At 39.9% G+C, this 16,478-nt stretch overlaps 1 protein-coding gene across 1 annotated transcript in view; it reads right to left on the reverse strand.

Moving 5' to 3' along the window:
- LOC132379630 (disintegrin and metalloproteinase domain-containing protein 9-like) overlaps positions 1–16,478 on the reverse strand; it is a 67,098-nt gene that overhangs the window by 26,303 nt on the left and 24,317 nt on the right. Inside the window, exons 7-13 of the mRNA XM_059947768.1 lie at positions 15,705–15,767; positions 15,554–15,625; positions 12,835–13,004; positions 11,532–11,616; positions 9,787–9,923; positions 7,536–7,707; positions 5,305–5,394 (exon numbers count right to left, since the gene is read on the reverse strand). Of these exons, the coding sequence (XP_059803751.1) occupies positions 5,305–5,394; positions 7,536–7,707; positions 9,787–9,923; positions 11,532–11,616; positions 12,835–13,004; positions 15,554–15,625; positions 15,705–15,767 (789 nt within the window). The remainder of the gene's footprint in view (positions 1–5,304; positions 5,395–7,535; positions 7,708–9,786; positions 9,924–11,531; positions 11,617–12,834; positions 13,005–15,553; positions 15,626–15,704; positions 15,768–16,478) is intronic.

Below are 16,478 nucleotides of genomic sequence, written 5' to 3' on the forward strand. Positions count from 1 at the left end.
TCTTTCTTTTTACTTTTGCAGAGTTTGTTGTCTTTTGCACACTGGTTGAATGCCCAAGTTGGTGCAGTCTTTCATTGATTCTGTAATGGTTATCATTCTATGCATTTCTGGAGAATGCTCACAAGAAAATCAATCTCAGGGTTGTATATGGTGTTATTTATGTACCATGATACTAAGTTTACTTTGAACTCAAAAAAGGAACCATTCTTATATTGTTATAGGTCCAGAGTAATTTACAATGTTTGTAAATGCCAAAGATGTTCAATAACCATGACAACCTTAGCAGCTGTTGGGCCTAGGGGTAGGACCTCGCTGGTTGTAAAAACTATTCTGGGAGTAGACTGGGACATTTGAACTGGGGCAACCTCTACACTGCATCAGGCTGTGCCTGAGGTAACATTTGAAGTTACAATATCACCTAAAAGGTAAGGAATTAGATATCTTGAGACAGAAGACAATCCCCCCCCCCCCCCCCAAAAAAAAACAAGCATATTTACATAACTTTTTAGCTGGAATGAGAAGGAAACAATTTATGACACAGGGCTGGATATTCCAATTCAATGTTATTTGTTGTAATGATTAATGTGAGCAGAACATCAATATAATGTGCAATGCTACAGCCTCAGACACATTTTCAAGCCTTGCTTTTCCATAAACTGAGAGAGGTCTGGCATAGAGAATGCCTGTGATATGGATCTCCCCCACTGCTAACTGAGAAAGGGCTGCATTGCTACAGAATATATAAGCTTCCTGAAACCAAACAGATATACAGCACAACAACGTTCGTTCCACTAACAGTTCATTAAGCCACATATTGCCTTATTTCCCCCCGTGAAAGGAGAACAGAGCCTGACCCAGAGTTGCACTGATCAACAAGAATGGCTAGAGATGGTAATCAGGATGTAGGTCAAAATGTATTACACATAAGGAAACAGACTGCAGAACTCTTCTATTTTTACCAGTCAACCCAGGAAAACAAGACTATTTATTCATTAACTACATTAAGCATTTAAAATTAGAGGCAGTCCTATGGTCATGTAAGTAAGAACTGTCTGCAAACTGATTTCTTTCTGAGTCAGAAATGTCCATTTTCTACAGCAAACCATATCATATTGCTTTATGTACCATACGTATATTTGATATTATTCTTTAATTTAATTATCATTTTAACACTCCCCATATTAAACCAACTGAATGTATACTCTATCAAGTCATTAATGAACACCAGCAACATTTCATTATTATTATTATTTTTTTTTATCAGCTCAAGCTGGTGAATCCTGAGCTACTTCTGATCAGATTTGCATATGCTCATGCGGTGTGCTAAATTCTGCTTTTACTGAAGGAAGTATGTCCTTAGAAGTTTTGTCTAGCTGTTGTGTCAATGATTTATGCCTGTTACTCCTCTTTCTCTTTCTGTCTGAGGTAGTGTCAACCTAAGTGTGTTCATGTACATAGTGTTTTCTAAAATTTGTCATTTCAGTTCTTATTTTTCTTTGTGAATTTTTCAGATCAGTTTTGGACCAAGGTGTTGCACCAAAAGAATACATTGGATAAGTTGGATAAGTCTCCAGGACCAGACAAGATGTACCCCAGGCTACTGTGGGAGGCAATGGAGGAGATTGCTGAGCCTCTGGCAATGATCTTTGCATCATCAATGGGGATGGGGGAGGTTCCAGAGGAATGGAGGGTTGGGGGTGTTGTTCCCTTATCCAAGAAAGGGAGTAGAGATAGCCCAGGAAATTATAGACCAGTGAGTCTTACTTCAATGGTTGGTAAGTTGATGGAGAAGATCCTGAGAGGCAGGATTTATGAACATTTGGAGAGGCATAATATGATTAGAAATAGTCAGCATGACTTTGTCAAAGGCAGGTTGTGTTTTATGAGCCTGACTGAATTTTTTGAGGATGTGACTAAACATGTTGCTGAAGGTAGAACAGTAGATGTAGTGTATATACATTTCAGCAAGGCATTTGATAAAGCTTATTGAGAAAGTAAGGAGGCATGGGATCCAAGGGGACATTGTTTTGTGGATCCAGAACTGGCTTGCCCACAGAAGGCAAAGGGTGGTTATAGACGGATCATATTCTGCATGGAGTTCGGTGACCAGTGGTGCACCTCAGGGACCCCTTCTCTTCATGATTTTTATAAATGACCTAGACGAGGAAGTGGAGGGATGGGTTAGTAATTTGCTGATGACACAAAGGTTGAGGGTGTTGTGGATAGTGTGGTGGGCTGTCAGAGGTTACAGCGGGACATCAGTAGGATGCAAAACTGGGCTGAGAAGTGGCAGATGGAGTTCATCTTAGATAAGTGTGAGGTGGTTCACTTTGGTAGGTCAAATACGATGGCACAATATAGTATTAATGGTAAGGCTCTTGGCAGTATGGAGGATCAAGAGGGATCTTGGGGTAAGAGTCCATAAGACACTCAAAGCTGCTGTGCAGGCTGACTGTGTGGTTAAGAAGGCGTATGGTGTATTGGCCTCCCTCAACTGTGGAATTGAGTTTAAGAGCCAAGAGGTAACGTTACAGCTATATAGGACCCTGGTCAGGCCCCACTTAGAATACTCGGCTCAGTTCTGAACACTTCACTACAGGAAGGATGTGGAAACTATAGAAAGGGTGCAGAGGATATTTGCAAGGATGTTGCCTGGATTGGGGAGCATGCCTTACGAGAATAGGTTAAGTGAACTTGACCTTTTCTCCTTGGAATGACATAGGATGAGAGGTGACTTGATAGACGTGTATAAGATGATGAGAGGCACTGATCGTGTGGATAGTCAGAGGCTTTTTCCCAGGGCTGAAATGGCTATCATGAGAGGGAACAGTTTTAAGGGGCTTGGAAGTAGGTACAGAGGAGACATCGGGGGTAAGATTTTTTACGCAGAGAGTGGTGAGTGCGTGGAATGGGCTGCTGGCAATGGTGGTGGAGGAGGACGCAATAGTGTCTTTTAAGTGACTCCTGGATAGGTACGTGGAGCTTAGAAAAATAGAGGGCTATGGGTAACCCTAGGTAATTGCTAAAGTAAGTACATGTTTGGCACAGCATTGTGGGCCGAAGGGCCTGTATTGTGCTGTAGGTTTTCTATGTTTCTAATACATTGGTATGGGTATAGCCAAAGTGTTTATTGCATTTGTTATATTTTCACCATTGAGCTCTGTTTGGTAGAATTTCTTAAGCCTTGAAGTAAATTCTGTCAAAAGTTTTCCTTTTATCACACTATGATCTATTTTCTTTGCTTCTTGATATTGCAGATACTTATGTTTCATATTCATCCATCAGTTGTTTTGTATCCTGCTGCTCTGCTTTATATTCCACTCGCTCTATTGCATCTTTCTTTGTGTTTAATTTTCTACCTTTAATCAGCCCAAAGTCCATGTTTATATATTTGGGAAATAGTTCACTATTTAAATTAATTGCTTTAGCTTTACTGATGAAGGAGTATAAAAAATTCAAACCAACAATGTATAGAAGGTACGTCAAGGTATAATTCATTTGAACATAAGAACATAGACGAGTATGCCACAGGAGCAGGCCATTCAAGCCACAATATTGTGTCAACCCAGCTAAAAAGTAAACCAAAAACACTAATCTCTCCTGCCTACACCATGCCCATATCCCTCCATCCTCCTTATCCACGTGGCTATCCAAACGTCTCTTAAAAACCTCGAATCTATTTGCCTCTACCATCATGTCCAGCAGCACATTCCAAGCATCCACAAATCCCTGAATAAAAACCTTACCCCTCACATCTTCCTTGAACCTCCCCCCTCTCTCACAATCAATGGATGCCCTCTGGTTTAGACATTTCAACCCTGGAAAACAGATGCTCTCTGTCCAGTCTGTCTATGCCTCACATAATCTTGCAAATCTCCCCTCAGCTACCAATGCTCCAGAGAAAACACTGGTGGTTTATCCAGCCTTTTATGATAGCACATGCGCTCAAAACCAGGCAGTGGCCAGGTGAACATCTTCTGCACCCTCTCCTAAGCCTCAACATCCTTCCTCTAGTGGGGTGACCAGAACTGTACACAATATTCCAGATGTGGCCTAACCCAAGTTTTATAATATTGCAACACAACTTTTGAACTCAATTCTTTGACTAATAAAAGCAAGAATTCCATAAGCCTTCTTAACCATGTTATCAACCTGTGTAGCCACTTTTAAGGATTTATGAACATGGATCCCAAGATCTCTAATATAAAGACCTTGCCTCTAACAGTATACTGTCTCCTTACATTTGCCTTACTAAGGTGCAACACCGATCATTTATCTGAGTTAAACACCACCTCAGTCCATATCTACAACCAGTCTATATTGTTCTGTATTCTTGGACAGTTATCTACACTATCCACAACTCCACCAATCTTGATCTCTTCCACAAATTTACTAACTCACCCATCTTCCAGGTCATTTATTTACATCACAAATAGCAGAGGTCCCAGCATAGATCCCTTGGAACTCCACTAATTACAGACCTCCAGCTCAAACGTGTCCCTTCAACCACTACCCTCTACTTCCATGCACAGGCTAGTTCTGAATCCAAACAGACAATTCACCATGGACCCCATGCATCTTAATCTTCTGGATTAGCCTCCCTTGAGGGATTTTGTCAAACGTTTTACTAAAGTCCATGTAAACAACATCCACTGCCCTACATTCATCAATTTCTCTCGTCACCTTGTCAAAAAAGGTGATTTTCTCTGATTTCATATCCAGTTTTCATCTGATTCAATAAATTAAATTATTATTATATTTTTTTCTCAGCTCAAATGGGTATAGTCAAGCACAATCACTTCTCCATTGCTAGGAACTTTCAGACTTTTCTAGTGGTTTTCTAGTATTGTGGCTCTCTGGAGATTTACAGACCTAATTGTTTGATTCTATTACTTCAGGATGATACCAGTTGTAGATATTACTATTGGGACAATGTATACCTTGTTCATGTTCCATTGTCTTTGAATTTCCTCTTTTAATTCAGCATATTTCTGGTGTTTTTCTAATTGATTCTTGTATTTAATGTATGTTTGGAACGGCTATATCTATTAAGTAAAATAGTTTAAGAGTGTTTGGGAGAAGTTGTACAAATTTGGATTCCCATAAATCAAGTTACCCATAACTGATGGGGCCCGATGTACATATTTTTTATTTGGTCTTTAATCATTTTCAAAGTTTGCAACTAAACCAAATCAATAAGAAGAATCTGGTGAGTAGCTCATCTAACAACATAGAAACAATTTATTTTGCAATCATGATTCAAATGCGAGTCCCCTGCATTTACAACAGAATCACTGAACTTACCTTGCAGTCTTTGCAGCACCTCCCATGGGCACAGTCCGATCCTGACATCAAAGTACAAGTGGCTGCATTGCAGCAGGGATTCTTACAATTCTAGAGCCAACAAAAGAAAATTAAAATTAACAATGTCAAATTAATAATTGATTCTTGTAGTTTAAAGTGAAATTCATTGGCTGTTCCACTCTAAATGCTATGTGGTATGTTTGAACCTAATCTTGTTTTTTTATCACTACAATGAAATGTGATCATGTAATTGTAGGACAGCAGTGAATGCCCGAGAAAGCACAGCCTACCTGAAGGCATAATTCTAATTTTATTTTTTGACATTGTTAGAAAAGAAGGAAAAACAGTTTAATATGAAGAGTGACTTGATTGAAACCTATTGATTGGTGACAGTGGATATGGAGAGGATGGTTCCTGTGATGGGAGAGTCTAAGACCAGAGGACACAGCCTCAGAATACGGGGCGTCCTTTTAGAACAGAGATGAAGAGGGATTTCTTTAGCCAGAGGGTGGTGAATCTGTGGAATTCTTTGCCACGGGCAGCTGTGGAGGCCAAGTCTTTCTGTGTATTTAAAGCAGAGGTTGATAGATTCTTGATTGGTCAGGCATGAAGGGATACGGGGGGGGGGGGGGGGGAAGGCAGGAAATTGGGGCTGAGAGGAAAATTGCATCAGCCAAAATGAAATGGAGGAACAGACTCAATGGGCCAAATGGCCTAATTTTGCTCCTAGATCTCATAATCCATGAGCTTTTCAAACTATCTCCTTGATATCAATAATCTATGTGTATTTTGTAAATTGAAAAATATCCAATGATCGGAACATCGAGTCAGCAGGTGCAGATATTGTAGCTCTCTGTATTCAGGCAATTGCTCTCTCTCGGTGAGGGCGGGGGAGGGAGGTCTGCTGCTTCTCGAGTCAGCTGATCTCAATAAGCATGGCTTTGGACTGTAGCATCGAAACAGCGATCTCCCTTCTTCCTGGAAATGGTGACACCACTCTTTCACTTGTAAGTGAGGGACATGGCCTGTGGCATGTCCAAGTGGTAGGGTTTTGGACTGTATTTTTTGTTGGAATGCAGATCAGGAGCTGTTTGGGTGCTTGCTTGGCGGGTAATGGGCGACAAAGATTAAGAATTTCAGGTTGTATACATTCTCCGATATCAAATGGAACAATTGAACCATTGAAATGAAAACAACAGGGACACAAAAAAAACAAATATGAAAAGAGATTACCAAAAGCTTAATCAAAGAACTGGGTTTTAAACTCAAAGTGCATTTATTATCAAAGTATGTATACATCATAGAACCTTGAGATTCATCTCCTAACAGGCAGCACAAAACAAAGAAACTCAAAATAACCCATAAAAAGACCAATGAATACCCAATGTGCAGAAAAAAACAGATCATACAAACAGTAAATGCAAGCAGATAGCATTCTGAATTGAAGTCCACAGTGAGTCTGCCCCAGATCCTCAGTACAGCGCAGAGCTGAGTAAGCATCACGTAGCAGTGAGCTGCCCTGGCCCATTCCTAACCTCGGGCACCAACACTCTGACCTTTTATTCCATCTGAGGCCTGGATCCTGCCACCTCGATTCGGCCTGTACCCGACCTTTCCGATTCTTCCCGGTACTCGAACCTCAGGTTTTCCTTGCTCTCAGTGAAGGGCCCACTGCCTCACCTTGCCTCAGTGGGATGGAAGAAGGTAAAGGAATTGTCCAGGTCTTGTGACTGAAGCCACAGGTGCAGATAGTGAGACAAAAGGAAGAGGCAACTGGGCAATTGGGAGTCTGAGGCAAAGGGACATGGATTAAACAGCAGAACTGAGAAGTGATGTGAGGAAGGAGAAGGAATAAGACAGTGGAGGAATTTCAGTAAAAGGGTAAAAACTTCAAAATCTGAGGTGCTGGGGTTTGTGAATATGTTAAATCACAGAGGAGAATGTGATGTGTGAGATGTGGAGGAAGGAGATTAAAGAAGCCAAATTTTTGATACACTAAAGCTTTTGAAAGGCCCAGACATCAGTAGAAAAGTAGAATTACAACAGTATTTACTTTTTCCTTGCAATTTATAATTATCAAAATAAGATGGGGATAACTGTTTGCTAAGCTAAATACACATATAATAAATGGGACCACATGTCAGACTGGTTGACAAAGATTGCTCTTGCACTGATGAACAAGGCTGACATTTATAGAAATGAATCAAAGAATATGAAGTTTTATTTTTCACCTCCGGTGTTCCGCAGTCACATTCCTCTCCCTCATTCACAATGTTATTGCCACAGAATGGGAAAGAATAATGATCTTCTGTCCTGGGTTGATTTCGAAGACATAATCCTCCTGCATTTGCAATCAGGTTTACAAAATCTTTCTCACTACAGTTACTGAACTCCATGGAATTTCTGTAATAAAATGGAAGATGCAATATTAGAGTGTTTTACTTACTACTTGTTACACCGCTGGCGTTTAGGGCAGCAATGAAGGTCCTCCATCTCTGTCTATACAGAGGATTCTTCATCGCTGTTTCCATACAATTGTTTATGACCAGTTAGGGTTGTTAGCCCTGCTGAGCCGAACCCCCAAACCTGGAGGACTGGGTATGTTATTCCATCTAAATTTCTTTGCAATTAGTTGTTAATCTTGACAAAGTAGCTATTGTAATGACAGTCTAACATTGATCACTGATTTCAGTAAGAGAAAAAAATAATTAGTACTAGCGTTTGAGATTTAGTTCAATTATCTGGAGACTCTCAAGGAAATGGGATTGTTCTCCATGAACAAAGTAAGGGAAGATTTAATCAAAATTTTGACAGATATACCATGGAGAGCATTCTAAGTGGCTAGTATGGGGTGGGAGTGACTACTGCACAGGATTGAAGTAAGCTGCAGAGAGCTGTAAACTTAGTAGCTCCATCATGGGCTCTAGCCTCTGCAGTAACTACAATCTTCAAGGAGCAGTGCCTCAAAAAGGCAGTGTCCACCATTAAGGACCCCCATCAACCAGAACATGCCCCTTTCTCATTGCTACCATTAGGAAGGAGGTACAGGAGCCTGAAGGCACACACTCAGCGATTTGGGAACAGCTTCTTCCCCTCTTGTCATCAGAATTCTGAATGTACATTGAACCCACGAACACTTCCTAATTTAAAAAAAAATTATTTTTGCACTATTTATTTAATTCAACTATTAAAAACATATATTTTCTGTAATTCAAATTTTTCTCTATTATCATATATTGCATTGTACAGTGGCCGCTAAGACAATAAATTTCATGACACGTGCCGGTGATATTAAACCAGATACTGATTCTCAGGTGCTCATAATTCTGAAGAGTTTTAATAGGGCAAATATGGGAGAACATATCCAAGTGGCAGAAAGGCAAATTAAATGAGGTGACAACTATTAGTGGTTGTGAAAGCAGCAAGGCAGATGTAAGGAAATTGTTTGATGTAATAAATAATTATGATGAGGAATCACAAACAAGGGAAAATTCTGCAGATGCTGGAAATCAAAGTAACACACACAAAATGTCAGATGAACTCAGTCTAATGAAGCGACTCGGCCTGAAACATCAACTGTTTAGTCTTTTTCATCGATGCTGCCTGGCCTGCTGAGTTCCTTCAGCATTTTGTGTGTATTAATTATGATGTGGAATTTGTTATCAATAAGGAAATTAGAAGCAAATTTAATTCTCAGTTTTACAAGGGAACTGGGTAAGTGGTTAAAACAGAAATAATTCCACCAATTTATGCGTAATTGGAAACAAGAGAAAATCTGCAGGTGCTGGAAATCCAAGCAACATACTCAAAATGCTGGAGGAACACAACAGGTCAGGCAGCATCTATGAAAAAGAGTAAACAGTTGATGTTCTGAACTGTGACCCTTCATCTATCCTGATGAAGGATTTCACCCCAAAACGTCAACTGTTTACTCTTTTCCATAGATCCTGCCTGATCTGCTGAATTCCTCCAGCATTTTCTGTGTAATGCTATGTTTAATTGGATAGCCCTTTTAAAAAACCTGCCATAGACATAATACAGCTGCTAATGTGCCATATAAATGCATGTTTCTATAATGAGAGGTCTTAGTAACGAGAAAATATTACACTGACTAGGCTGTTACTTTCTACCTGAACATCTCTCACTAAATCCCATATACCCTTTTCCCTCCAGAATAGATTCTCTCCACAATCCAGAATATATTTACAGTAAGCAATTCAATTTCTTCTCATGGTAACTTATTTGACATTTCCTCATCGATAATGGTTCTGAGACTTGACTTGTTCATTGCCTGGACTAATTTTGTTAATTTCCTCAGTGATCTCCACTTCGGTAAATGTTCCTTATTGTTATATTCAGATTCTTCTGCCATCCATCTCTTCAGCTGAAATTCAACTTCAAACATTATCAAGCAAGCAGAGAAGATAACTCTCATTTTCACATCCACAGGAAAACTATTCAATAGGCCAGGTTCATACTTACGTCAGAGTTGGACTCATGATGCAAGCAGAGTCTGAACATTTACAATGTCGTTCAGGACCGTCATGGCTTATGCCCATGTTATGCCCTAATTCATGAGCAAGAAGCGTCGCAGCCCTTGCCACATCACTGTTTGCAAACTAGTTAAAAGGAAAGAGAGATTTGACTGCTAATAGGGAAAGAACTCTTACAACAACAGTTACTTCCATTTGCAAAGCATCTCCAACATGGTGAAACATAATTTATACTGATAATAAATTAGAATTTTAATTTCTGACAAAATATGTCATGCCACAGAGGAATGCTATCAAATAAGAATTGACATTGTCATTTTTGTTTCTTTCATTGTTTGGAGTGTGGATGTTGCTGACAAGCCCAAAATGTATTGCCTATCCCTTACAGGCCTGGAGATGTTGCTAAATGCTGAAAGGCAGTTCCAGGATTTTGGCCAAGAAATGGTGATATACTTCCAAATCCGGATGGTGTGTGACTTCGAGGCATATCTGTAAGGTCGATGCTCCCAACAAAGATAGAGTATTTTAAGGAGCAAGGCGCACTTACAGGAAATGTAGAGGAGGCTTGACCCAAAAGCAGAGCAGCAGAGACGATTCAGCAGTGAGCGGTAATTTTAATAACAAAATTGCAAAAATAACAAGCCACGAGGGTTCACAAAACGAGAGAACAGGTACTAAACACCACAAGCAACAGGGGCGTGGGAGGCGAGGAGCAACTGGTTGAGGCTGGCTGGCTCGATGGGTGAAAAAGAACTGTGGATGAGGACTGGGTTCAATTACATAGGCTGCAGGTGATGAGTTGAAAAGGAGTGGCAGATGACTCCTGGGTGGAGACGGGGAGGTGGTTGCCTGTACAGGCCTGACAAGTGTTAAATAGACAGGTTGCTGGGTGGCATGGCTTATTGGACTGGTAGGCCCTGCTCTGCACCAGATCTCGAAATATTAAAAATATACATTTACATGTATTTATATACAGCACTGTGTAAAAGTCTAAGGCGTATATATATATAGTTAGCACGCCTTAAGAACTTTGCACAGTACAGCACTTATTGACATTGAGTGGAGAGTTAGTTTGTAAATCTGGTGGGAGCGAAGGATGTTGGGAATGGCGAGGGCAGAGTTCTGCAGGAGGGTTATGGGACAGGTGGCAGAGAAGGTGTGCCAGAGGCGGGGGAGGGGAGTGGGGTTGGGTGGCACGGGTGAAGACACACCCAGCCCTGAGTCACTGGGCAAGGTAATTTGATTCCAAACAATTGGTTTATTGATCATTACAGAATGTCTCTCTGGTGCTTCATGGTCCCTCCCCTCTCCCTACCCTTTTCCCAACATTGATTCCCCGCTCCCTGCCCCCTTCCCACTCTCAGTCCATAATAGAGACCCATATCAGAATCAGATTTATCATCACTCAGGTATGTCACAAAATTTGTTTCATTTTGTGTGGCAGCAGTACAGTGTAATACATAAAATTACTACAGTACTCTGCAAAGGTGTTAGACACCCTGGCTTTATATATGTGCCCAAGACTTTGGCCCAGTACTGTATATAAATATATGTAAGCATACATTTATCAAAAAGACAAAATCATACTGTAGTTATTGGCCCTTTGTTTCTGAAACTTTGAAAGTGACTACATTATTGAAAAGGATTACATTTCTGCATCCAATGTACATGTGGCAATATTAAATTCCTGATTTATTCAACTGCTTAGCTGAAGTAACAAAGCGGATAACTTACAACATCAATTCCACCTCCAAGCCTGGCAGAACAGACTGTGCTTACGTAGGCTAGTCCAAGAATCCCACCAAACTGTGCTTTGCCTCTGCAACAGAAACAAAAAGGAAGTGAAGTTTGAGAAGGTGACAACTGATAGGTCCTTGCTATTTCAAAATTAAGAGAACATTATTTCTGTGATGTATTCATCAAAGAATACTTACAGCTGAAAGTATCATGAATGAAACTGGTGCTGGGCATACAGAAATCTATAGCATCACATCAGTTGTATATTATAAAGCCTGTCCAATATTCAATTTGATTAATTTCAATACAAATTGAATTACAGGGGCCAAAAATATTTGTGTTTTATTTCCCACCCTTGTCTAATTCACCCATTCTTTGAATATAAAATTAGGCTTTATTTCTCAAGTGATTTACAGTAAACCAACCTGCCAGAAGCACTGTAGGTGCCATGTATCTGTTTTCTGTCTGCACTGTATTCTGTGCAGTGCCTTTATTATGTTTGTTATGGTAGTTAGTTACGTAGGTGGGGCTGTGGTAAAAGAGAAGGGTTTAATTACCTACTCATACTTTGTCAGTCTAGGGTTCAGTTTGAGCTAGGGGCAGCTGAGCATGATATATTTTTGCTGACTGCTTAATTCTGCTTAAGGATGTTTAATATCACTAGTTTTCGCTTCATTAATCACTTCAAGATTGTTTGCTTTGCTTTTGCTTAATAAAGGATCAAATGCGTTTCTTGACTTTGAACGTTATAATTTTTGGATCGGATCTGAAGGTGCATCGTGCTGTGTAACTCCCCTTGCTCAGTCTCTAACAGCGGCATTGCTTTGTTCGAGTAGCCGCTGCAAGAACATTATTTTGACGGCACACTTAATCAGGTTTTTGCTGAATCAGGCTACACCGGTCTTTAGTGATGATATTAAAATTGCTCAAGCCGAGAGAAGAGGATCTAGCAAATCACTCTCCGGTGATCCCTGCTGAAAAATATTTAACACTGACAAAAAGATTGGGCTGAGTTATGATGCTGTCCGTAATGAGTAGCCAGCTAGATCTCAGTTCACATCTAAAATGGTGCTTTTCTTGAGGTGAGAAAGTGCTACACATCATAGAAAGACCCTTTAATTAACACTGCATGGAAAGAAAGGGTTCACCTAAAGTTGTTAAATTTCTGCTGAATGCACTTAAGGAGGAATTGCATATTGAACTGTATTTAAAATACTGATCATATTTAAAGGTGTATTCTCTGAATTCACAGTAACAGGAAGGAAGAAATCCAGGGAATATCTCCTACCAATAAACTTACAGAATCAGATGTCCACTATCATGTTGCTTCTCAGGGAGCAGAACTCGTTGACGCCATTGTACAAAATTACTCAAAACTTCCCCAGCTTTTGAAGTGATTTCAATCTGATTTTCATCCTTCCAGATTACCAGACCAGTCAATATGACGTCAACATTCAAAGGGTCAAACATCTGAAAGATGAGGAAAGGCCAGTTAACATCTTCCAGTGAAAGTCACATCATAAAGCCAAGAGCATCATGTTTTAGTGGTGAAAGGACTTTTTAAAAAAGCATTAAAAGAGGAAAAACTCTAGAATAATTTGAGTATCAAGTGCTTTCCATACCTACATACATAGGCAAATGGATCAGCCATGATGAAATGGCAGATCTGACTCAATGGGCCAAATGACCTAATTCTGTTCTTATATCTTATAGTCTTATGCATAATTACCTTAAAATATATGGCTTTATTTTTAACCCCACTTATTTGATGGGAGTGGTGTGGTTGGGTGATTGCACATGCAGAGATTGGATAGAAATCCCTAGTGGTCCATAGTAGTTGCATACCCCTGACATTATCCTCTTGATGTTTTTGAAAGCCTGGAGGTTTCTCATTGAATGACATTCAATACTCAGTGCTCACATATACACTGAATGACATTGGACAATGTGTCTAACATATTGTATCTTTAAGATTACTGAATTTTACAAAATCTATTGTCAAACAATACTTGTTCTGAGGAGTTCCATATAACCATATAACAATCACAGCACGGAAACAGGCCATCTTGGCCCTCCTAGTCCGTGCCGAACCCTTAATCTCACCTAGTCCCACCTACCCGCACTCAGCCCATAACCCTCCACTCCTTTCCTGTCCATATACCTATCCAATTTTACCTTAAATGACACAACTGAACTGGCCTCTACTACTTCTACAGGAAGCTCATTCCACACAGCTATCACTCTTTGAGTAAAGAAATACCCCCTCGTGTTTCCCTTAAACTTCTGCCCCCTAACTCTCAAATCATGTCCTCTAGTTTGAATCTCCCCTACTCTCAATGGAAACAGCCTGTTCACGTCAACTCTATCTATCCCTCTCAAAATTTTAAATACCGCAATCAAATCCCCCCTCAACCTTCTACGCTCCAATGAATAGAGACCTAACTTGTTCAACCTTTCTCTGTAACTTAATTGCTGAAACCCAGGTAACATCCTAGTAAATCGTCTCTGCACTCTCTCTAATTTATTGATATCTTTCCTATAATTCGGTGACCAGAACTGCACACAATATTCCAAATTTGGCCTTACCAATGCCTTGTACAACTTTAGCATTACATCCCAACTTCTGTACTCAATGCTTTGATTTATAAAGGCCAGCATTCCAAAAGCCCTTTTCACCACCCTATCTACATGAGACTCCACTTTCAGGGAACTATGCACAGTTATTCCTAGATCTCTCTGTTCCTCTGCATTCCTCAATGCCCTACCATTTACTCTGTATGTTCTATTTGGATTATTCCTGCCAAAATGTAGAACCTCACACTTCTCAGCATTAAACTCCATCTGCCAACGTTCAGCCCATTTTTCTAACCGGCATAAATCTCCCTGCAAGCTTTGAAAATCCACCTCATTATCCACAACACCTCCTACCTTAGTATCATCGGCATACTTACTAATCCAATTTACCACCCCATCATCCAGATCATTTATGTATATTACAAACAACATTGGGCCCAAAACAGATCCCTGAGGCACCCCGCTAGTCACCGGCCTCCATCCCGATAAACAATTATCCACCACTACTCTCTGGCATCTCCCATCTAGCCACTGTTGAATCCATTTTATTACTCCAGCATTAATACCTAACGACTGAACCTTCTTAACTAACCTTCCATGTGGAACTTTGTCAAAGGAGTGGAGTCAAAGTGGAGTTCCAAGTGAATAAATTCTTTAGTATTTTTTGTAGGCCAGCAAGGCCAGGAAAGCCAATATATTCCATTCACGTATACTTTATTGGGGAATGCAGAGCCATCACTTTCTCGGTTAATAACCATCATCTGATGAATTGATATTTCTATAAAATCCCTGGGAAACATTGTGATTTTTCCAGTGCTGATTTTCCACTTGTCTGGATACCCCAGTTGCGTTCCGTTGGATTTCTCCCCATGGTAAAGTGGCAGTCAGTCTAAGGTCACTACTTCCAGCAAATCGCTGGGAAAAGCCTGGAATACAGCAGCTGGATTAAAGTGTTCTATGGTGCTGCAGTAGCACGGTGGTTAATGCAATTGCTTTATAACACTGGTGAATAGGATTCAGCTCCTGCCATTGTCTGTAAGGAGTTTGTACGTTTTCCCCATGTGGCAATGGGAGTTTCCACCGGGGGCTCCAGTTTCCTCCCACAGTCCAAAGACGTACGTGTTGCTAGGTTCATTGGTCACATGGGTGTAAATGGGCAGCTTGGGCTCATTGGGCTGTGATGTATCACTAATAAAAACAATAAAACAGAGTGGATAGAGAGATGAGAAGTAAACTAGCACTGAACTGTATCATATCTGACCGTCCATGCATATCTGACCATCCACTGCTTTAGATCAGTTGCCTCTATTCCATGGGTCCAATCAACTTGCCTCTAACAACACCAAGTGAACACTGATGTCTCATAGGAGTAACAAATATTATATGAATGTTCAAAGGTGAACTCAGATTACAGAACCAATTTTGAGAAACAAAATTATACGTACTCCGTCTACAAGATGAACCAATTCAACCATTTGAGTCTGAATCAGAGTTTCATTTCTGTTGTGAAGATTAAACTGAAAAACACAGAAGTATGTGAGGCTGGTGTTTTTTTATAATCTACTTTTGAAATAATTTAAATAAACTGATACTCACTTTGTCATTATCTACAACCAAGACCAATTCCACGTATTGGGATTTTGGTACGACTCGCTTTACCTAATGGTTTAATATGGACATAAGATTAGATTGCAGCTCAGATACCTGAATAAATCTAATTCCTGGCTAAATCTATGCTTGCTATACACAAGAATTTTTCATACATAGTTTTCAATTCACAGAGTATCTAACCTTAGTTTCTACAATGTCAGGATAGTCATAAAAATGGTATCAGGGGTTTCCCAGCCTGGGGTCCCTGGACCTTGGTTGATGGTAGGGGTCCTTGCTTTAAATGCACTGGTAATATTTAAGGGGGAAACAATTTCAGACCAATCATGTGGAAAGTTACCCATTTCCCCAAGTTCCAAGTGCATTAAAATCTGTATAAGTTTAATTGGCTAACATATGCAGATCTATAATACAATCAGAATGCAATTTACTTCATGCAGTAATAAAAATACCGAAGGAATGAGAATAATCTATTAATTGTCCTTCCCTTGGAGTAGGCAAACTGTAATTTACAAGTATTAACTATTGGAAAGATTAAAATTAAAATTTAATTAATTCAGGAGGCGCAAGCTCCCAATGCAGTCCTTTGCTGATAGCATGTAGCCAGTGCAATCCAGAATAAAGAATCTTTCTTACTCTGAATGATTCTCTTTATAAATAACTGGTGAAAAGGAGAAGTCTCGACCAGTATTCAGCTCCACAGATAATTTGAAACAAACTGTTAGAACAGTTTTTGTGTGCTTGTGTTTAATAAATTCATGA

The sequence above is a fragment of the Hypanus sabinus genome, chromosome 22, assembly GCF_030144855.1.
Source record: "Hypanus sabinus isolate sHypSab1 chromosome 22, sHypSab1.hap1, whole genome shotgun sequence".
Taxonomy (NCBI): Eukaryota; Metazoa; Chordata; class Chondrichthyes; order Myliobatiformes; family Dasyatidae; genus Hypanus; species Hypanus sabinus.